General features: G+C 50.6%; 2 protein-coding genes across 18 annotated transcripts in view; one reads left to right on the top strand and one right to left on the bottom strand.

The window, feature by feature from the left end:
- Nucleotides 1-2,064: 2,064 nt before the first annotated feature.
- On the bottom strand, nt 2,065-21,560 carry GATA2 (GATA binding protein 2). 3 transcript variants are annotated; one of them, XM_072598306.1, is made up of 6 exons: nt 20,965-21,560; nt 11,356-11,802; nt 9,929-10,549; nt 7,702-7,847; nt 4,612-4,737; nt 2,065-3,828 (listed from the first exon to the last, which is right to left on the bottom strand). In XM_072598306.1, the coding sequence occupies exons 2-6, from the start codon at nt 11,582-11,584 to the stop codon at nt 3,529-3,531; spliced, it is 1,422 nt and encodes a 473-aa protein (XP_072454407.1). In that variant the 5' UTR covers nt 11,585-11,802; nt 20,965-21,560; the 3' UTR covers nt 2,065-3,528. The 3 variants fall into 3 exon arrangements, with proteins under 3 accessions (XP_072454407.1, XP_072454406.1, XP_072454408.1); XM_072598305.1 differs by lacking the exon at nt 20,965-21,560 and adding an exon at nt 12,492-12,595; XM_072598307.1 differs by lacking the exon at nt 20,965-21,560 and adding an exon at nt 12,239-12,485.
- Nucleotides 12,932-22,195, top strand: part of LOC140497398 (uncharacterized) — a 42,694-nt gene continuing 33,430 nt past the window's right edge. For 3 of the 15 annotated variants that reach the window (XR_011964665.1, XR_011964666.1, XR_011964663.1), the window contains exon 1: nt 14,123-14,390. Coding sequence is in view for 4 of the 15 variants with exons in the window: in XM_072598308.1 (XP_072454409.1) it covers nt 13,726-13,918; nt 14,229-14,669; nt 16,051-16,187 (771 nt within the window). In the remaining 11 variants the exon portion in view is untranslated. Of the gene's footprint in view, nt 13,919-14,122; nt 16,841-22,195 lie in introns of those variants that run through there. The other 12 variants (XM_072598310.1, XM_072598311.1, XM_072598309.1 and 9 more) reach the window with 12 other exon arrangements.

Genomic DNA, 22,195 nt, shown 5'->3' with positions numbered 1-22,195 from the left:
TTGACCAAAGTTACATAGCTGCTAAGTGGCAGATCCACCATTGAAACTCAGACCTTCTGACTACTGGATCCAGTAGTCTTCCCATTGTTTATACCAGGCCTGTGTTCCTTGTCAGGTGTCTTAAGGTTCAATGGGAAAGGAGTGACTGAAGTGGTCAGAGTTGTTTCTTGGACCCGAGAAAACTCAACAAGGTTGAGTCTATAAACTAGGCTGGTTTGGGGGGTGTGAGGTGGGGGTGGGGATGACAGTTGGTCTGTCTATGCCCAACTGTTATTTCTAAGAAACATCATTTTAGTGCTCTGTGAATACTGCCCATTTCTCACTCTCAAACACAAACTTTTGGACCCTATTATTGCTTTCTGATCAGTACTTGCTATGGTAGTGCTATCTGAAATCTACAACTTCTTACCCACCCATTTCCGGTGTTTTCAAATTTTGCTCACTCTCACCTATTCCCTGGTCACTAACAATCACTTTCCATATATATAGCTGGATTTTTCACACCTCAGTACTCCTGGTCACTCTTCCCCCAAGCCCCAACCCCAATAGCTTAGCTTTATGTATAAATCTAAACCTTGCCAACTAAGGCTTACAAAGTTCTTCCCTCAATCCTGTGAAATAAGAAAAGGAAACATTACTTCTATGTTACCCAGCCTACAGTACACCTCTAGTATGATAATGAGGAAAATGAGACCCAAAGAAGCAACTTTCATAGGAACACACAGATCCTGTAACAGAAAAAGCAATGGAGTTTAAGTCAGAGGGCCCCACCTTTCCTACTTACTGCCTGTGTGAACTTGAGCAAATTAACCTTTAGAAGTCACAGTTTCCTTAATCTGTAGAATATACAATCTGTAGAGTTGGACCAGATGGTCTCTAAAGTCTCTTTTTAGCTTTGAGAATGCTATGTCAGAGCCAAGAATTAAATTTCAGATTTGAAGTCCAGGGTCCTTTGCACTAGACCCACAAGCAGACTAGCATTCTCTGGTCAATTATAGTTCTTGCATCCGGTGTTGGTTTCTTCTACAACCCATCTGCTGCCTACAGTCTTTGGGGCCAAGTGAAAGAAGGGGTGATCCCTCCACTCACTCACCTCTCATTTCCAGAATAGGAAAAATGGGAATCAAATGGCCAGAGGGCCCAGGGGCATCAGGGAATATGAGAGATCAGTTTCCAGTCTGATCTCACAAAACGAACCCATTGATCTCACCAAAAAAAAAAAAAGGATTTTATTATTCTTAGCAGTATTCACTTTGAAGGAATATGAAGATAGCATACACTTTTTTACAGACAATATATAAATGTTGTACATAATTAACAATAACTTAGTTCACTAATCCAAAATAAACAAGCAAAATAAAAAAACAAAATACTGCAGATTTATTTTTTTTCTTATGCTGATACAAGCACAAAATAAGTTACTCCCAACTGTGGTGTGCCCACTGTAGCGACTGATTATATTGCACTCTGTCAATATATCACTGTATCAGGACAATATCTTCTCCGCCCCTCACCACCCTCCCTCTAGCCCCACCTCGTACAGATTTATGTACAGCTGTACCATGGGAAGAATCCAGACAAGCACAGGACCAGTTTTGTAGCTCGGTGGATCAATACCTTGGCAATGGCTCATCTTCCTTATAATACCATCCTCAGGAGGGCATCTCCCTTCTCAATGTGGGAGGTACCAATCCAAGAGAACCCCTTGTCCAGAATAAGATCCTTAACATCAATAGCTCTTTCAGAAAACCTGGTCCAGGATATCTTCCCCATAGCACCAGGATTTCTCTCCCAGAATGCCAAAGCAAGGTCAATCCCATTCTCCCAACACCCAGACCTGGACAATCACAACTGGACCCTGTTGCCCTGTGGATTCCTTTCTTTGCAAAGTGCAGCTACCTGTCCAGACAGAGACCAGAAAACCCCCAAAGACAGAGAAAAAGCACGCAGACCAACAGGAACAAAGCCAGGAAGCCTTCTCTCTCCCCTTCCGGTCCCTGGCTCTCTGCTCTGTTGTAGCTAATGCCTTTGAATTACATAGTTAGGAAAAAATAGGAAAGTACATCCATTTTCTTATGTTTTATTTCCTTCTTAGCAGGACTTTTTTGCAATAATATACAATTGGCTTGATCCAAAAAGAAATTAAAAAAACAAAATAAAGACCAACTCATTGGTGAGTTAAGCTTATGCAGTTTTCTATCCCCTAGCTGGGAGGGGAGAAGAGAGGCAATTGAAGTTGAGAAGGAAAGTTGGGGTCAGCAGAATAGCTAAGTATGTACATGAGGTTAGGCCTGCACCCACCAATGGGGCATGGTTCCCCCCAGCAAGAGGACACACTTCACACTGGCCACATTGTTTGTCTCCAACTTGGTTTTTAGTCAGAGGAGGACTTTTCTTTGCAGGGTTTTTTCTCTTTCCTTTCCAAAACAACAAACTCAGGTCCTGGGGGAGCTCTTCTCCTTCTCCCTCTCCTCAGGGTGTTTCCTTCCTCTGACCCATCCTTCCCTCCTCAGCCTCAGTGCTGGCCATTTTGTGATTGTCTCTCCCTCCCCAGTGTCCCCCAACCCTGCTGAGCTGACACCCTTTCCCTGTCTTCCCCTCATCTCCTCTGTGCCAGCCTTTCCCCCCCAATACTACCTGCTAGGCTGAGGGGAGGACATGACTCCTCCCCAAGGACCAGTGGGTGCTCTTTCTCTACACCCAACTGGGGTCCCATTTCTGAAGCCACTAGAACCTAGCCCACCCACCTCCCGGTCACCCCTGGGGAAGCAGACTCCTGATTTCCCCCTATTTGAGGGGAGGTAGAAGTGCCCATCCATCCCATAAGCTAATGGACTTGGTTGCTAGAACAAATGAGGCAGGTGTCCAGTTGGTGGATTTTTCTGCAACTGAGACTACCTCCCCAAAAGGGGAAGGGCAGAACATAGAGGGGGTCAGAAGAGGGGAAGGGCTCTTGCATCAATAGTTGAGACCCTTGCAAAAATCCCCAAGTCCTCACTGAAAACAAGAACAAAATAAATTATTTTTATACCTTTTTCCATCTTTGTTTTTTCTAACAATTAAGGTTTCTTTTCTTCCTTTCTCTTTTTATTAAGTTGTCCTATTTCCCCCAAACAATTGTCCAAGATGGAAATCTGGTTAGCCATCTCAGACCAGTTTATGAGATTCACAGTAATAGCAGAGAGGCCAGAGCGGGGAGGAGGACAGGCATGGAGGGCTGTGGGGAATGAGGGAGGGAGGAGGCTTTGTTGAGCCTCAAGCCAGGACCGCCAGTCCCATCCCAGTGGGAATGACTCAGGCAATGTTGTCTTAGTTGCTATCCCTGAGGGAGAGGAAGGGGTGGCTGCCCATTGCTGCCCTACCCAGAGTAGGGGCCCCTTCTGGAGCCCTAATCCCTGCCTCTCCCCACCCCAGGTGTTCCCCTGCTTTCAGCTCCCCCCCACTCCCACCCTGACATCGAGGTCTGTCCATCCATCCTTTCTGTCTGTCCATGTCCTGGGTGAGGCCCCCGAACCTGGGCTGCTGCTCTTAGCCCATGGCAGTCACCATGCTGGATGGATGGGGGTGTCCAAAAGAGATGCTGGAGGAAGGGTGGATGGGAGTGGGTGTGGGCAGGATGTGTCCCGAGTGGCTGAAGGGTGGGAGGTGGCCCATGGGGGCCATGTGGCTGGCCAGGGCAGCTGCACTGAAAGGGGATGACTTCTCTTGCATGCATTTCGACAGTTCCTCAAAGCACTCAGCGCCCTTCTTGCTCTTCTTGGACTTGTTAGACATCTTCCGATTACGGGTCTGAATCCCCTCCTTCTTCATGGTCAGTGGCCGATTCACCTGTGGAATAAAGGCACCATCATGTTGTGCTTGGGCAGGCAAACCTTCCACCCCTCTGCAGATGGATGGTCTGGGTTAGACTTAGCTCAGACACCTCCCAACTATCCCAACTGGTAACCACTTTGGATCCCCAGGAAAAAAACAGGATGAATTGTGGTTCTTTCCCCTCTTCTTGCCATCTCATGAAATGTCATGGACCTTAGATGGGGGTAGGGGGGGAGGAGGAAAGGAGATAGACCAGAATTGGACAGCTCTTACTCCCTAGCACAAGGCTCAGCTTTGCTCTAGTGGAAAGGAACGCATCTCACATCCCTGGAGCTCAACTGTATTGCAACAACCTTTATCCTTTAGAACCAGTTTGTCTCTTAATTGCAGGAATTTTTTCTTAGAGCCAAGAGGGGCTTTATAGAGATCATTTCCTGAGAGCCAGTGAGGGAAAAGTAGCTTACCCAAGATCACGTAGGAAAGCAGGAGACAAAGATTTGATCTTAGGTCATTCTAAAAATGCCACAGTCTCTTTTCCTCTACACCACAGATGCCTGCCTGGCCTTCAGACCACTAGTAAGTAATTCTGCCTTTACAAAGCTTCCCTTGCCATTGGAGGGGAGGGCTTGGGGGAGGAGGAAAATGCAGGGACTGGATTCCTCCTGAATGGCTTCCCAAGCCAAGCGGAGGAGGCAGGCATTGTCAGGCTTAGGAGGCAGCATCACTCTTCTAGCAGTAAAGAAAGGCCTGGGGTCCCTTGGGAGGGGGAAGGGGTGGGCAGGGGTGGGGCACACTCACATTGTGCAGTTTGTAGTAGAGGCCACAGGCGTTGCAGACAGGGTCCCCGTTAGCGTTTCGGCGCCATAAGGTGGTTGTGGTTGTCTGACAATTGGCGCAACAGGTCCCAGCTCTCCTGGCTGCTGACTGAGGGAGAGAAGAGAGGTAGATGGTAAAGGGGAAGAAGCCTAGTTATCTTGATCCTCAAGCTACTCCCACCCTTGGCACTGCCAAACTTTTTGCCCCAAACACCATCATACTGGAAGAGGGAAAAGTTAGAATTAGATAAAATTATTCATAAAATCTCATAGCTATATGAGACCTAAATTGGAGATCATTTCATCTAACTTCACTGTACCCTCAAGGCCCAGAGAGGGGAAATGTCTTGTCCAAAATTATGTAGTATACTTCCAGCAGCGGTACTTTATGAAGTGGGACCCAGATCCCCCACCCTCTTACTCGTTCTGACTTTGGAGAACATACTTGGGCAATTCAGTCATCCCAACTCAATCCTATCCTGACCCCTGAACTCCTTCCCCCGATACCTCTGCCCCTCCTCACCTCACCCTTCATGTGGGCCTAATAAAACAAAGTCTGCCCTGCCTCCAACTCTCCAGAAGCCTAAGAGAAATGTCACCCATACATCTAGAAGACTATGCAACAATAAACCCAGGTCTTGCCCCAGGGCCTCTCCAACTCCTCAACCACCATCTCAAAATGTAAACTCACTGGCACAGGTTCAGCATCCTCCCCACCCCCAATCCTTAATCTCATCCCAAGTTTACTGGAGGAGGGAGTAAGATTAGCAAGGAATTATCACCCACCCAGGTCTGAAGGAAAAGGGGGATTCCCAGGGCACAGGCTCCCTGGGAGCCATCCTATCTAGGGGTAGGGACAAGAGAAGCTTTTTAAGGAAAGATGGGAGAAGGCACAGGAGTGGGCCAAGATTGTCCCTGAGATTGAGGTGAGAGGCAAGGGTAAATTAAGTCACAGTGTCTTCAGGTTTCCAGAGCTCTAGGGTTCTGGATTTAGCCAAGTGTCTAAACCCTAGGCTCAGACCCTCAAGGTAGATGATATCAACTGACCTCCCTCAAGGGAATCGAAGAATTTCAGAGATAAGAAAAGTGAACCCCTAAATCACCCAGCCTCCTCACTTTACAGACTAGAAAACTGAAGCCAAGAAAACAGAAGTGAATTGCAGAAGGTCAGTTAGTGAGCCAGTGGCAGTGCTGGGAGGAGAACTCAAATTTCCCAAATGCCTGTTCTGTGGTCTTTAAATCGTACCACACTGGAGAGAAAGGGGGACACCAGGAGGGAAAGGGGCAGAAGCAACTGGTAGCAAATCCCTCCAAAAAAAGGAAAATGTGAAAGATGGTGGCTTGGCCACACCCCAGCCTGAGGGTGTCCCTGAGCAGAGGGACGGGGAATAGAGTGGGCCAGGAAGAAGTTTCCCACCCTAGGAATTCAGATTTGCACTGAAAAGATGTCAAGAATATCCCAGACCTCCCCCCCCCAGTTGTCAACTCTGAAAACAAAATCTCTTCCCACCCCAATCTTCCAGCCAGCCACAGGCCAGGAGCAAAACTGACAGAACGGGTTCCCCCAACTTCTCTCAGTGAGCAGGCTGGAATCTTCCAGCACAGACTGCTGGGCTGGGAGGCCAGTAGGCAGGGGGCTTATTTGCAAATACTTCTCTTGTTCAACACCACCGGCCTGACTGCCACTGTAGGCCAGCCGGCCAACCTTAGCCCAAGCCCTAGCCCCAGCCCCACACGGGGCCCTCACCCTGAACTCACAGAGCATTGGCCAGGACGGCAGCGGGGTACTCTCAGATCCCTCCTTCCTCTGCTTTTCAGGAGGAAAAGCAGCTAATTAAGCAGCTGCATAGCTGGAATTCTGACTCACTAGCTGTCCCGGACAGCCAGCCTGGGTCCCTCCCCCACCCTCCCCCTCCAACCTCCCATCCCCAGGCTCCAGGAGGGGGAAAGAAAATGTCCCCAAAACGGCAAAACGTTTTAGACCTCGTAAATCACATCTCCCTGAAAAAAAATATTTATTATTCTTAGCATTTTACACATTATTTGCAGAGTGGAGGGTATTAGAAATTTCAAAACAGCCCAGCAAGAGGCAAAGCCCAGCCTAGGAGACACTCAAAACTCGCAGAGTCCGGATACAGATACACCAAGTTTCCTTATCTTCAGCCTGCAGATGTCCGGATAGGAAACTCTGGCCAGGAGCTTAGAAAGGGCATTTAAAAAAAAATCACTCAAATGAAAATACACAGTATAGGTGACTCCATGGAAAAAATAATAAAGGGAAGGTTTTTTTGGTGGTTAGGGTTTGTCTGTGAGTGTGTGTGTTTTAAATAAGCACCAGGAATTGTGTGCCCTGTTGGGAACCAGTGAGGGCTGCCCTGGGCTATGAGAGAAAACGGCTTCATGGCCCTATTTTTAAAAGTGAAATAGAGGACATGGAGTTGGACCCATGGAAGTCTACTGGGACTTACTAGGGGGAGTGTGCTAGCCACAGTAACTCTTTCATAGCCAGAGAGCATTTAGAGAAATACTTTTTAAAATGAGCCTCATATTGTCTTGCTCTGCCAATAAGTGATTTGTCAGCTTCTGGCTCTTAGCTAACTGGGTTGTGATCTTAATCTTAATGGAGGAAGGGGAAGAAGAGATTATCTTAGTATAATGGAAAGCACACTGGTATGGGAGTCCAAAAGCCCTGATTTTAGAACCAGCTCTGTCATGTGGGACTTTGTCTAAGTCACCTACCTCTCCAGGCCTGGGTTACTTCATGTGTAAAAAATGCTAGGATTGGCCAATATTTCAACTTCTTATTCTATGACTGATTGTTATCCCCGATTTATGAATTTTAACTTTGCAAATCAATTTTGGATTGAATACTTAATCTAGCTCTACTTTCTTCTGGCACTACTATAATCATTAGTTCAGACTTACCCCTCCCCTGGCCTTCCCAGATTCTAGACCCTTGACTTTCCAATGATAATGATCCTACTGACACACATCTCTAATCTAGCCATCCTTCTCCAAGCCTAACAGCTCAGCCCCAGACATCCCAAAGAGAGCGAGACATTTAGTCACCTACCAGTCTCCGCTTAGGCTTGATGAGTGGCCGGTTTTGTCCATTCATTTTATGGTAGAGCCCGCAGGCGTTACACAGGTAGTGCCCGGTGCCATCCCTTCTCCAGAGTGGGGTAGCTGTGGCCCCGCAATTCACACACTCTCTGCCCTCTAAATGGAAACACGGAGACACTGGGTGTCTTTCTTTAAAAACAAATTCACAAAAACTTTTTACTGTTGTCCTTGGTACAGGAAATTACCCCAGGGCATGAACCCCAACTTTCCCAGAGATGTGATAGGGGTAGTGTGGTACCTCTCAGCATTCAGGAAACATTGTTCCTGCCTAAAAGTTAAGCCTTAAGGTAACATAAATCAAATACCATACTCTGAGGTATGAGACCAAAAGGGAGGAGAGAAAAGCAGAGAATTTCACAGGATTGGAGTCATTTAGACATTCAAAGAAAAAAAATCCATCTGAGAAATGGCATTCTCACTAACATTCCCAAATGGCTATACAGTTACCCCATCTCTTTCCCTTTCCCTTCTGCCTCTGCTTTCATCTCATCTATTTCCTCCAGCCTCTCTACCAATGACTCTTTCTCTCTGCCTCCTTAGATCTCCCTCCCCCAGTGGCTGAGCTCAATATTGGGATCCTCCTTGGTTTTTTTCTAGGAAGAATCATATCTATCTAAAGGCATATATAAAATACACGTGTATACATCAGCCATGCTTGCTGACTTGTTGACACACATCCTAACATAAATGGAGGGAGTCTCCACACCAAGAGTTTCTCCTATCCAGTGCCTCACAAATTCAGACTATATATATATATGTATATATATATATATATATATGCACACCTATTTAGTTTTAGAATTCGGTAGCCTAAATTTGACCATTAATAAAAATGTCTAAATCTAAATAAAAATTTTAAACCCACTGTGAGAAAGACCCCTCCCCAAAACACACCCAAATTTTATAATCTAAGTTGAATCCCTCATCCAGAATCCTAAGGGGAAGAGGGAGAATGAAGCTAAAAGTCCAGCTTGGGGCTGATTCAATGACAGAGAAATTGCCAACAGTGAAATTTCTCTGGGAAACTCTCAGTCCTCCCAGGTTATGAGGCTAGGAATGAGAGACTGCAGTGAGGCTGAGATTTAGACCCCAAAAAACTCCTTCAAATTCAGTTTACACAAATAAGGCTGGATTTAGGACCCTCCCAAGTCTTTTTTCATGACATATGGGTAGATTGTCAATAGACTAGTCCAAGATCCAGAAGCTTTTAAAACAACTCTATGACCATCTTTTCTCCAACTTAAAGGGGGGGTGGGGAATGATTCTCAGAAGTTTCAGAAGGAAAAAGAGGAGACTTGAGAACGGATCCCAGGAAGCTGTCTCTTTTTCCTTTAAAGTCTGGTGTGGTCACCACTTCCAACTCAGGCCTGGCCATATGGGGGAGTAGGGATGCCTCATCAGGGGACTGTATTCTCTGGCCTCAGACCCTAGGGTCTTCTACACAGCTTGGACTATACCACCACACCTAGAGGTGGAGAGAACCTGATTATTTGACTGCTTCAGAAAGGGACTAGAGGCTTTCCCCAGGAAGTTAAGGGTGGACTCTGCAAAAGATATGGGCAATGCTCTGAGATTAGACTGAACTCATTTAGGAAAAATTTAGGACCCAGGAGTGCACAGGTATATAAGATCATACTCAGGATTTTGAGGTATTAATAGTCTCTGCTTGGAACTTTTAACTTGGGATCACTAGAATTGGAGATTGGGGAGGGGGTTGTGTGTGTGTGTGTGGGCAGTCTACTCAGCTCCCGTCTAGAACGAAAGCATTAAAAATCGGAGACTTATCCAGGACAGAGATACAAAAAGAAAAGAAAAGGGGGCTTGGATTGTGGTTCATCTCACCCAGCTCTCCTAGAGGGCACTTTCACTTTGAAAAAAGGTAACTTTAGAAGATGGCTTTTCTTGCCACTGTGGAGTGTCTGTTTTAAGACAGATTTAAGACTGGGGGAGTCTACTGTGAAACTTTGCCTTTCTTCATTCCAAACAGCATTTTATTTCCAGGGTATCCTTTGGCTTCGAAAGAACTCATCTCTTCTACATCTCCAACCAGGCAAGGTCTTCCAGGCGACAAATGCCCCATCTCCACCCCCACCCTCCCCCAGTCAGCGGCGCCAGGGCTGCCCGAAGCTAGGGAAGGAGGTGGGAGGCAAGGGAGGGCTGGGGAAGAGAAAGCTTACCTGAGCAGGAGCGGGCCTTGCTGCGCTGTTTGGGGGTGAAGCTGGAGGCGGGGCCGCCCAGGAAACCACCTGGGTGGAAGAGGTTGCCGCTGTAGTCGTGGGCAGCGGGCACATAGGAGGGATAGGTGGGGATGGGGTGGTGCGTGGATGGCTGCCCACTCATGGAAGCCAGGCTGCTCCGGAGGGGGCTGCCGCCCTCCATCTTCAAGCCGTCAGACAGGGTCACTTGGTATTTGACGCCCTCCTTGTCCTCTGGCCGGACTCCTCCTGCCGATGAAGAGGCAGGCGAGGCCGCGCTGCTGGCACTGGGGTCCGGGGATACCTCCTTGGGCGGGGTCGGGGGGAAACCAAAGAGGTGCGACCCCGAGTGTGAAGCAGGCGTGAGAGAGGAGACGGAGCCGCCGCCGCTGGCGCCGCTGCCTCCGCCCGGGTAAACTGAAAGGGTGCCCGGACCTCCGGCTGCCGATGGGTGCAGGGGTGCCTTGGAGAAGGGGCTCACGGTCCAGGGGTTGTGGTGGTGGGCCGCAGCGGCCGACAGCGCCGCTTTGCCGCTATCTAGCCACGGGATTCCGGGGCTGTGTAGGAGGTGAGGCCGGCACATCTGGCTCCCGGTCAGCCGAGCTGTGGAGGGGGAGGCAGCCATGGATGGGGGCGGGAATCACAGACAGTACAGGGAGACCTTCCGAGGCCCCAGGAAGGGACGCCGGGGAAGGTGAGAAAGCGCCCAAGATTAAGGAGTGGAGGAGAGAAACTAGGGATAGGGGCGCTGGGAGAGAACAGCGGAAACCCGGCTTCTGCGCCACTCACACATAAAACTAGAGCTACACACAAAACACACAAAATCACATTCTCTTCCCACCCTTACCGAAGGAGATTCAGTTATTACTCCGAGACTGACCCCAAGAAGAAGGACAATATGCAGGAGGTGGAGGTGGGGGGAGAGGACTGAGTGGGGAAAGGAAGCCAGGGGATGAACCCACTACCTTTCCCCACCAACTCCCCTCGGAGGAAAGCTTCCCAAGTGTCCAGGGCAGCCGGAGGGACGCTGGCAAGGGAGGTGACAAAAAGAAAGAAAGGCCCCTCTCCCCGACCTCTTCCCTGTCCGCTGCTCCCTCCGGCCGCCCAGCCCCCAAAATTATTAGCGATTTCGATTCGTTTTGATTTCACATCCGGGAAACGGACGTGTCTAGTTTCTAGTTATATGCCCAACTCCTCAGCCGCCCTGCGTCCCCACCCACCTCTCCACTCCCCCCTTCGCCGTCTTTCTAGGGTTAAATCTACTTCCCCTTTTTCCTCTCTCCCAGAGGCACAGCCAGTGAAATCAACTAGGAAGCCGGCTGGCTAGAGTCACTTTCACGATCCGCACCCTGCACTCACCCCCTCTCACCTCCCTCAGCCTTTCCCTTTGGCCCTCGCCAGAAATTTACCGTGTGCCTGACTGTAAGAGACCCGCGCTCGGGCATGGGCCGAGTTGGCGTAGTAGGGATTGCCCTGTGAATCCAGATGATTGAAGAACACATCCACCTCATCTGGGGGCAGCAGCTGCGCGGGTTCCATATAGTTGTGCGCCAGGCCCGGGTGGTGCGAGTCCGGGTGCTGCGCGTTGAGTACGGCGTGATGGGCCATCCAGCGGGGCTGATCCGGCGCCACTTCCATGGTGCCCTCGGGCCCCACTCTTGGCCCTCCTTGCCGCCGCCGGGGTCTGAGAGTCCCCGGTCACTGGAATAGATGGGGTCAGGGGAACTGCCCCGAGCAAAGCAGAGTTGAGTCAGCGGGGCTGCGCTGCTGTCGGGGTCTCCCGCACCGGAGTAGAAAGTGACTGCCTCTATCTGGATACGAAGTGGAATGTGGAGATCGGAACCCTCACGCACCACCTGCGGGGGGTAGGAAGAGGAGTGGAGAAGGAGACACTGGTTAGAGTCAAAAACCCTCAACAACTGAGGAAGAGACCCTCTCCCCCAAGTCCGGTGCGGGACAAGGCAAATGCCTCAGTCCTCCCGGAGTGTCCACTTTTCTTTCCTCTATAGTACGATGTTCGAGTAAAATCCAAAGTCCTGGCCTTCCCTGAGTGGGACAAGCCTGAGATAACTTTCTAAAAATCAGAAACGACCACCCCTCCAAAAAAGAAAACCGCTGGGAACTCGGGTCCTCCTACCCGCCTGGGATGAAGGCATAAAGCGAAAGAAAAGTGAAGCTTAATTAAAATGCTAAAATATCTTGGATCAACACTAACATGGGGCGGGGGGGGGGGGGGGGGGAAGGGAGAGAAAGAAGAAACAAGTTTTAAAACACTAGACAAGAACCAGAAACCATGCCCTGACGAGGCCAGAACGGAGACAGGGAAGCCCGGAGAGCTGATCCAACCACCCTTCCGTGGCGCCTCAGAGAGAATTTAATCCCAGCTGTAAACGAAGCGCTGGTGAGGGGGGGGTGGGGGCGGGGGACACGGCAGGTTATGGGAAGAAGGCTGGGGGGCCAGCGCCGGGGAAAGGGTGCAAATTCAAAGAGGAGGAAGAGGAGAGGAGGGGGAGGCTGGACCGAGAGGAGGGAGAGAGGTTCTTACTCAGAAAGCAAACTCCACTGACTCTCGCCTTTTTTGTAACATCCCCACAGCATCATCGTCGGCGGCCCTGGCGCCAGCAGGACTCCCTTCAGTGGACATAGGGGGACGCGCACGGCTAAGAAGCTCCAGCCAGCCAATCAACGGCGTCCCCTGCCCTGCCTCCGGCTGCCATTGGCTGGACCCCAGAAACTCCAAGCTTCTAATTTACTCCAAATATCTTTAAGAGACTAACCCGCCAAAGGGAGAGGAGCCCAACCTCCCCCACCCGCCCTCAAAAACCCTCCCCCTCCCCTATGCCCCTTAACTCCCCTCCCCCTTTCACTTTCACTCAGGTTAAGGCGCCGTGGAGGGTGGGGTGGGGGACATGTGAAAGCAGCTGCTGCCTAGGGGGTGGGAGGGTGACGACCGGGGCAACTTGGGGTGGGGGGGGGGGGGAAGGCGGGAACAAATGTTGCCCCTGGGTAGTCGTGGCTTGGTTTAATGCACTAAATAACTGTGGGCCTCAAGGTGGACCTGGCCAAGCAGGGGAGGGCAACGTGTTTTTTTTTTTAAGAGGGTGTACCCACCAACAAGGCCCAGATTTCTCCGACCCGAAGGCAGGCCAGCAGTCCAACCCCTGGCGACTGGCGCAAAGGGAGACGCCGGCCAGGCTGGGTTGGGGTGGTATTTCCTAGGGGGCCAAACGGTCGTCTTGCCCCGGGGCCTAAAGGCGTATCCAGTCCCCAGGAAAAGTGCACAGAGGGAGGACAAAAGTACTTCTGGATTCATTTCTTTCCCTCTTATCTAGCTCCAATTTTGCCAGTTACCCAGCATGGGCATCTCTCCGCTCCCAGGCACCCAACCCTCTCTATTTTCTCTTACTTTCTTCCCTGAATTCAGGCTAAAGACTCCAAGTCACTGTAATAGATCTCTCGCACAGACAAGCCTACCCAATCTGGTGGAAGTAGGGGCAAGGTTTTTTTGTGGGGGTTTTTGTTTGCTTTTCCCCTAAGTGTAAGCTGGAATTTAGACGTGACCATGGGAACTGTCATCATGGGGCAAATTTTTGTTGCATTTACCTATTACCATCATCTAGTTGCAAGACTGGCTGAGGAGAACGGTCCCGGCTCTTAAAACTTAAGCTTTTGCGGGCTGAGGAGCACGGACTAGGAGAGTTCACGGGGTCATTGTGAAGGGTGCAAACACCCAGAAAGAAAGTGGGAACAAAGATTGGGGGTTAGCGTGAAGGGTTCTGATGACGGGGAGACCTCTGCTTGACAATCACCCAGAAACAGGTGCCTTCAATAAGAGGTTACCACTTTCCTTTGGGTTATTTGCTAAAATCTCCTTAAGTAGAAAGATCCTCTCCCCAGGATATGAATTACAACAACGCGAAACCCGCATCTTTAACAGAAGAAGCAGGAGGCCCAGCTCGTATCAAGGTCTAGGTAGGCATCGGGTACTGTCACAGAAGGGAGTTCTAAGAGAGAGGGTGCATCGGGGATTGGATAGCTGGGCCCCGGGGCGGGGGGGTGGGGGGGACAGGACGGCTTTGTGTGGTGGAGCGGGTCGCGGGGCCCGGCTCCTCTAGCCTTCTAGGAGGGTTAAGGGAGGAGGGGGAGGGGGAGGAGAAACCGGGGAGGGGAGGGGGCGGCCGCAGGATTGACAGTCCGTAATTGGGTAACTGGAGGCGGCTTCTCCCGGCCGGGCGGCCCCGCCACTGAGACGCCGGGCCCCTGACGTCACCTGATTCGCCAGGAAATGAACTTTTTAATAATCCGAGAAGGAAAAGACCCTCAGCCCTCTCACCCCCTCAGCACCCGGGACCAACTGCCCGGGCTCCCCGGGACTGGATTGAACTTCCAAGGACACCACCCCCTACCAGGGCCCCAAAAGGCCGGGTTCCCGACCTCTCTCGTGGTAAGGAGGCGGAGGCGCGTGACACCAACATTTGTCCTACTTTCAGCCACTCGGTTTCCCCGCTAGGTTTGTTGGTCTGCCCAGGTAGGGTGAGGGGAAGGGATCTCTGCAAGAAAAGGGGGAAGATGAAGGTGGGGAGCCTGGGCACTAGCAGGGGTCGCAGATTCTTCTTCACCCCCTGCCTCCCTTCTTTAGCACACTGCCTCTCTTCCCCGATCCCAGATCGCCGCTGGCGGCCAGAGTCCCAGATGGCCTTAGGATCGACGGTCAGCAGGGTGGGTGAGTTGGGGGGACAAGACCGACCGAGGCGCGCCCCTAGTCCCCGAAGGAATGAATCCAGAGAAGGAACAGCAGCCACGATTACCGGGGTCCGGAGGTGGGATGCAATGGGAAGGGGAGGGAGGGAAAAGGGAGGACAGAGAGCGGAAAGGTAAAAGCATTTCGTGCCTGCTTTCCTCTTCCAACTGCCTCTCCCAAGTCTTGTTCCCCAGCGTTTTTTATCTGGGAGGTAGAGAATGATCAAGAAGGTTGGGAAAAGCAAGAGAAACTTAACCCGAGCGGTCCCCAGTCCCCAGGTTCTTGCTCCGAGAACCGAAAACTGGTCTGAGGCGGAGAAACCAGGAGCCAGTAGATGGGACACGTTTTCGGGCGGTCTTAGGCTGCGGCCCCCGGGGTCAGAGCCCAAGAGGTCGCGCAGCGGGCGGCCGGAGAAAAAGCTAGGAGGGAGTTGTTTGAAATTATTTTGTCCTTTTAGAGTGACGCTGGCGCCTTCTGGGGAAAGATTTTGTAGCAAATCCTAACGGCCAGTGCCAGTGCTGGGGTTTCTCTAAGAGCTTATAGCCCAAGTTTCTGCAGGTGATAAAAACTGAGCCCCCTAGAAGAGATGGGTTTTGTCTCTCAGTACTCTTTTTCTTACTTTATCCCACAAAAGGAGGAAAAGTAGGCGCCTGGGATAGGGAGCTGGCTAGGGTCCTCCATCTCCTGGGCCTAGGGAGAAAATCCCCACAGAACAGAGAACAGAACAGGACTGTTGTGCTCTTGAATCGTAGTATCTCCTGCCCTCTCCCCTCACCGAGACTTCCTCTTTTTCCTAGCTAAAAAATCTTCAAGGTGAGCAAGGCTCCAAGGTATTGGGGAAGCCGAGCTAAAGATTTCTCCTCCCTGATCCCCCTCCCCTCCCAAAAAAAACTGGAGTTAGAAGATGCTTCCAAAGTGTACGGCCTGGAAGGTCCCATTGGTTACTAGGATGTGACCCAGGCTGGTGAAAAGGGGAGAGAGGAGAGAACCAGGCTCCTAGCTACTGATTAGGCTGTAAGTCAGAAAACAAGCAATGATTTCTCCCCAAATTCTCAAGTTTAAATACTGTTATAATCAATACAATCTACTGCTTTTATAATCAGAAATAATAATCATTGTTTTTATAACCAACATCACAGTCCGAAGTTAAAAACCAATATTGTTTTCTCTTCGTTATTATAAATGACACCGGGCTCCCTGTTGTCAAATTCAGCACAACCTGTTCGTGGTGTCGTTATCACCCTTCCCGAAGCAGCCGTCTCTAGGGGCTCACAAACAAGGGGGGAGAGAGGGGGATCGAATTTAATTACCTCGCTCAACCGAACGGAAAATAGCTGGCCCTTGGCTGTTTTCGGACCCACAGGCAGTCCAGGAACACGGCTGGTTAAACACTCTTTCCTTCATGGCTGGCGCCTCTTGCCTCTCTACGGGAACCCTGTACCCACCTCCTGCAATGCGGGCCTCATCATTCCCCAGATTTGGCACCTGCATCTTTCCTGAAAGAAAACTAAGCCCTCTTTCTAAATGTATAAAGATTAAGGGTTAAAGAGACCCTTAAGTGTTACCAGAGACCCAATGGCTTCCCCCCTGAGAAACTAAAACCTGTCTTTCTAAATTGTTCTGACTCTTGCGTTGTATGCGGGTTAGGCTTGGTAGGGGGGAAAAACTGCTTCCTGAATAATTAGGTAAACCAAGAGTTCTGCTTTTAAGCATCCCTAAGGGTGTGTGTGAGAGAATTGAGACAAGAGAGCTGGAAATCTGACTGGCTGTAGGAATGGTGATTAGAAATTAAATCTTCCAGGTAGACTGCAACCGATGTGGACTGGCACTTAGCATGGTCAGGAGAGTCCTTAGAACAGGCTTTCAAGAGATGCCAACTATATTTCTTAGCAGAAAGTAGAAATGAACTTATTGGCCCCTCGGTCAAGGGACTTGCTCTAATTAATGTTTCCTATTTTTTTGGAAGAGAGGAGTGCTTTGAAAGGTGTTTGACACTGGACAGCCCAGGCTGGCTTTGATTTGATTGACAAGGGCGATCACATTCGTTAAAGGGAAGCAGGATTCAAGTAGCAAAATACTTACTGGGAGGATTAGAGCACAAAGGGGACATCTGGTATTGAATTTGAAAAATAAAAATATATTTAACAAAGGTACTTGAAGAAACAGGCAATATGTGTAAATAATCATTGTGTATTTTCACTCTCATATGTGGCACAAACCTGGATATGTACTAACTTGCTGTCATAAACTCCCAAAGATCCAAGCCTTTCTTTAAGTGAAGGTTTTTTACTGACACTTGAGAAAGATTTTAAACTATCTTTGCAATCTAGAGAATAAATAAACTGCCCCCTCCCCACACCAAAAATAAACTATACCTGATAGTTTAAGAACCGAAAGCACTCCACTCTGGGAACCCGAAGTCCCCATACCGGACTTGAATCACCGAGTCAATTCCAAACCTGTGCTTTGCCACAGTGAATCCCTAGAGCGCCCTCCCCCAGCTCAGCCCCTGGTCAGCCCATACAGCGGTCCTGGCCAGCTCAGCTCAGTTCCATTCCCGGGAATGAAGATGCATTGTTCAGCTCACAGCCCCGGCCACTTTGCTCTTTGTTTAAACTTCACTCATCCTGAGGCAGCCCCACTGGGACCATAAGTTTTTCCTCTCTTTGTAACCCTATTCTTCTCGCCTTTTCCTATGGGCAGCTAATTGGTGCTGCAATCAAACCGAGAAGAGAAAGGGAGGGAGAGAGGGAGAGAGAGAGAGAGAGAGAGAGAGAGAGAGAGAGAGAGAGAGAGAGAGAGAGAGAGAGAGAGAGAGAGAGAGAGAGAGAAGGAGGAGGAGGAGGAGGAGGAGGAGGAGGAGGAGGAGAAGAAGAAGAAGAAGAAGAAGAAGAAGAAGAAGAAGAAGAAGAAGAAGAAGAAGAAGAAGAAGAAGAAGAAGAAAAAGATAATTTGATTAACCCCTGACAGGCTTTGGAGAAAATGATAATGCGTTCACAACGAGATTTTGGCAGTTCTCACCAGTATCTCCCGATCTTTTCTCCCCATGGCCACCCCCTTGCCCTTCACTGACAGCATGGTTAGTCCCTATACTCACGGCTAGGGTTTTCACGATAGCCTGAGCCTGCTGGGGGCGCAACAGGAAGGGAGAGGCAAAACGCCTAGGGTGGACTGCGCAGGGACATACAAACCAGCAGCGCAGCAGGGCCTCGCAGCTCTCCCAAACTGCAGCTGCCCGCAGCCTCCCCGTCACCCAGGCTCTCCAGAAACAGAAAGAGGCATGTATAAAACTGGCGTCAGATACATACGTTCTCTTTTTCTCTCTTCCGGGTTTATTTCAAGCTGCTTCTCAGTACAGGAGGACCAGGCTCAGTCTTCTCTCCCTACACTCCTTTTATGTATGCCCTGAGAGTTTGGTGATGGATATCCCTGGTCCTGGTTATCCTTTACTGCCACTATCCAAGGCCCAAACACGGGCAGGCTCAAACTTTCTCTGCAGCAATTAGGGCAGCCCTCAGCTTTCCTTACAACATGGAGCCAGTTGGCCCCCTCCCTAGCAGATGTGCCTCTGCTTCTCGGAGTTGGGGTTCCCGCCCTTCCCCAAGGCTGTAAGCCCTGGACACCACTAATGCCCACTAATAGGGTTATAAAATGACAGTTCCCTCTCAACTGCAAAGACCCAATTTAAGCTATTTAAAAGGGTCAAATAAATCATCTGCAATTCACTGTTCAAATCTGGCTGGGAGTGGGTGGGGTGGGAAGGGTCTGCAGATCTGGACTCTGGTGATCTCTTATCGTGGACTTCATCCCCCAGTCAAGATGGTTGTACTCCACTCTTCCCTGGCTCAGTCCCCTCCCTTGGCCCAATGGGGGCCCAAGCCTTGAATTCGCCTTGACAACTTGTAAATACATTTCGTTAACCTGCAATTTGTTTGCAATTTGTCAATCAGGCGAATGTAACAGTGTCCAGCCGTGGAGGCTCAGCCCAGAGGCCTTCTTTTGAGTGTCTCTCTTGCCCTCAGCCCCCTCCTTGACTTCCCCGCCCTTCACCACTAGTCGCTCAGTTCTGCAGCTGCAGGGCCAAGCTAGACTCCCCAAAAGAAACCTGCAGCTTCAGCGGCAGAATATCCTTACTGGTGCAGCCTCTTAATTCTGCACTTAAGACGAGGACATTGATCAAGTCTAGTTTGTAACCATTTCAATTATCCAGAACCCGATATTGATGCCACCAAAGGCTAGCGCTAACCCCACACCCGGCAGACTGGGCCCCTGGTAACAATAGGGACTGGAGCGAATTGCCAGATGTTTCTGGTCACAGGAGAATTCGTTTTTTTCCGATGCAACGAATTCCCAGCTGTTCTGGGAAAGTGGCGGCTCCCCCTGGCCTTGAGAGCTGGGTGTAGAATTTGCAGCCCCGTGTTTCCCAAAGAAGACTACTTTGGGGGGACCCTAAGGCTCATCTCCTCAGAGGCTGAACTGGTTTTAGAACCTCAGCCTTCAGGGTAAATTTACCTTTGACTCAGCTTGCCCTGAGCAAGTAGTTGGGCCTGCCGCTCAGTAGGAGAGCCAGTTACCTGTAGGGACTACGGTATTCCTTGTTTCTGGTGGGCTTCTCCAGATGTGCCGCATCTGGACTCCACCATTGAATATCTTCGGGCAACCCGTGGCTGGCAGCCGGGTTGGCACAGTCAAACTATATTTCTAATAAATCCCCTTTAATCAAGACGCAAACTTGGGTCGCAGTTTTTTTCTCTCTGGCAGTTTCTACCTCAAGTCCTGAACTGGTCTCATTCTTATTGAAATCCCTCTAAACGGATTCCGGCTCAGGCGCCCGACTGAGAAGGGGGAGACCCAGCTCTTCGCCCCTCCCGTCGCACCCCACAGCAATGAAGAATAAAAGAGAGGGAGGGGGAAGGAGCCTCCAGAGGCTTGGGGCCTGAAAGACACCGCCGGGTGCAGCGGGCAAAGGGAGAAAGGAACGAACGAGGTTAAGTCATGCAAAGCCGAATAAGCCAGCGCACGGGACCCGGGCCCGGCAGGTGCAGGGAGAGCCAGCAACCAGGAGGGCCTGGGCTCCCGAGGACTGCACTGTCGCAGCCACACGAAGGGGGAGGAGGGCTCTGAGTAGAAGATGGGACAAAAGAGGGTGGGGGCCGGGTGGAGCGAGGCTAGCTACAGCCATAGATCAGGAGACGGCATCAGTGAAGGCCCCAGGAGCCTCCTTCCGAAATGGGTTAAGAAAGAGGATAGGGTAAGATCCGCTGGATCCAAATCCTTTATTTAACAACAAGGGGACAGAGATAGCAGCCCCTGACAGCTTGCAAACTGGGGCCTCCTTAGTGGCGAAGTTACTCGGTATTGGGGTGATTAGAGAAGACCTCAGTCTAGGGATTGAATGCAGAATAAGTGCCCTCAACCCTCACCCATCCACTCTAGACAAGCATATACACCCTTCCCTAGCTAAATAACCCGAGGAAAAATTTATTCCCGAGAGGCCCAATCCCTGCATGCCTCTGGTCCCTGCCAGCTGCTTCCTTGCTGCACCAGCTTGGAGACTGCCCCTCACACTTTGGTTTCGTGGCATTTATTTTGCCTCTGACTCTCGGCCTCAGCTCTCCCTGGCTCCTTACTTTTTTTAGAATTGGAACCACAGGCCGACCAGGGCCTGGAGGAGCTGTGCTGGGAAAGGATCCACGGGCAAGGATTCTAAAAGCTGACGCAGAAGAGGAGGCCGTGCACATCGAGAGTTCCTGGACATGAAACGGCATATTTATTTAATCGCAACCTAGCGCAGTGTTTCAGGAAAACCGACTACGGGAAGGGGGTAGTCCTTGCCTTAGCCTGCTAAAAACTAGACTGGATCTTCTCCCTTCCTCTCACCCCACACTCCTGTGGTCCCTGTCCCAGAACTTAGGCTCCGTTTTAGGAATGTATGGTTCCTCCAACTCTGGCCTTCGGGGACCGAACCCTTCAGCTCCCAAGCTGTCCTCTCTCCTCCTGGCCTCTTACTCCCACCCCATGCGATCTCAGTTTGGAAGAAACGAAGGCTGCGGGGTTCAGGGGCCCCTAAGAACAACACTGGGCCTGGGGTGCAGTGGCCTCGGCGGCTCCCAGAAGCCCTGAAGCTTGCAGCAAACGCCCTGAGCTCCGGAGGCACAGAGCCACCCGCAACCCGCGTCTTCGGCACACCTGTCCTTTAACTAGCGCCACCCCTGAGCTCCCAACGTCCCCAAAGCGCAGCTCTCCTTCGCCTGCGCTTAGAGCCCAGTTGTCCTACCTCTCTCCTGGGCGTTTAGGCTAAGGTTGTCCGGAGTCCCTGTTGCGGGTCTTCTCGATCGAAGCTCAGTTCGCTTCTGTTCTCTCTCCAGGGGCCTCCCGGTGGCTCCCCTGGGTCCTTGTCTGCCGCGGCCCGCTCCCAGGAGTCTCTGGGGATAGCACAGAGCGCCGAGGTTGCCGTGATGCTGCGGCGGGTTCCTGGAGGGCGGCTGCACAGAGAGAGGCGCCACCCGGCCAGCAGAGGGGTTGCCAGGGGAGTGTGTTGCAAACTGGCAGAAATGCTCCCGGCTGCTTTTCTCTCAGTCCGTCTCCCCTGGACGGCGCGGCGCGGGAGCCGGCGCGTGTTTATGTACACAATGAGCGCGCCCGGCTCGCCGCCTTCATTTGCATGAGGACGATCTTGCTACAAGCCCGCCGCATTGTCCGCCTCGTGCACCTTTTGTTATCGGGCTCTGTCACAGGCTACGCGACTTGACTTTCATATTTTAAAATGAATTGATATTATAGCAACAACAGAGGAGGAGAAAGAGAGAGAGACAGACAGACCCGGTGGGAGAGCCAGAGAGCGAACAAGCGAGAGGCTCCAAGCTCCACAGAAGGCGAGCTGGACCCTGCTCGCTCGACTTCCCCTTCCCTTGGCTCGCGCCTTCACTTCTTTCTATTTATTTCAACCCCACTTTGAGGGGGCGGGGAGGGGAATTGGAAAGGAGGGGGGCAGCGAATCCGTTTCCAATTGCCCTCAGTAACGAATGCCTTCCCAGAATCTGCCCATTCCAGCGGATGGGCTCTGCCCTGCTCCCCCCATCAGAGAATCTGTCACATACAGACTTGGTGGGGATAAAACCCTCTGGACAGGCACAATCTCAGTTAAGTATGCATACACATATAGTCATAGATCCACAGTACTCACATGCCCAATAACACCAGCATATTTGCACACATCTACTCACAGGAATACATACTCATATCATCAAACACAGGAAGGCATGGGTGTGTAAATACATGTACAGTCCCTCCACAACTTCAGACATTCACACACACACATCAGCACATATACCTACCAAGACAACACTCATCATATTCTCTAACACTCACACAATCCTAGCTGCCACATACACAATTAAATGATAGATAACACAAGCACACACATCCACAAGGTCACACAAAACCCCACAGATACACTGACACATATACACAGAAATGGACACATTATATTAGTAATGTAGTCATAC

Source organism: Notamacropus eugenii, chromosome 3 (genome assembly GCF_028372415.1).
Source record: "Notamacropus eugenii isolate mMacEug1 chromosome 3, mMacEug1.pri_v2, whole genome shotgun sequence".
NCBI classification, from domain to species: Eukaryota; Metazoa; Chordata; class Mammalia; order Diprotodontia; family Macropodidae; genus Notamacropus; species Notamacropus eugenii.
This window is presented reverse-complemented; position numbering and strand designations above follow the sequence as displayed.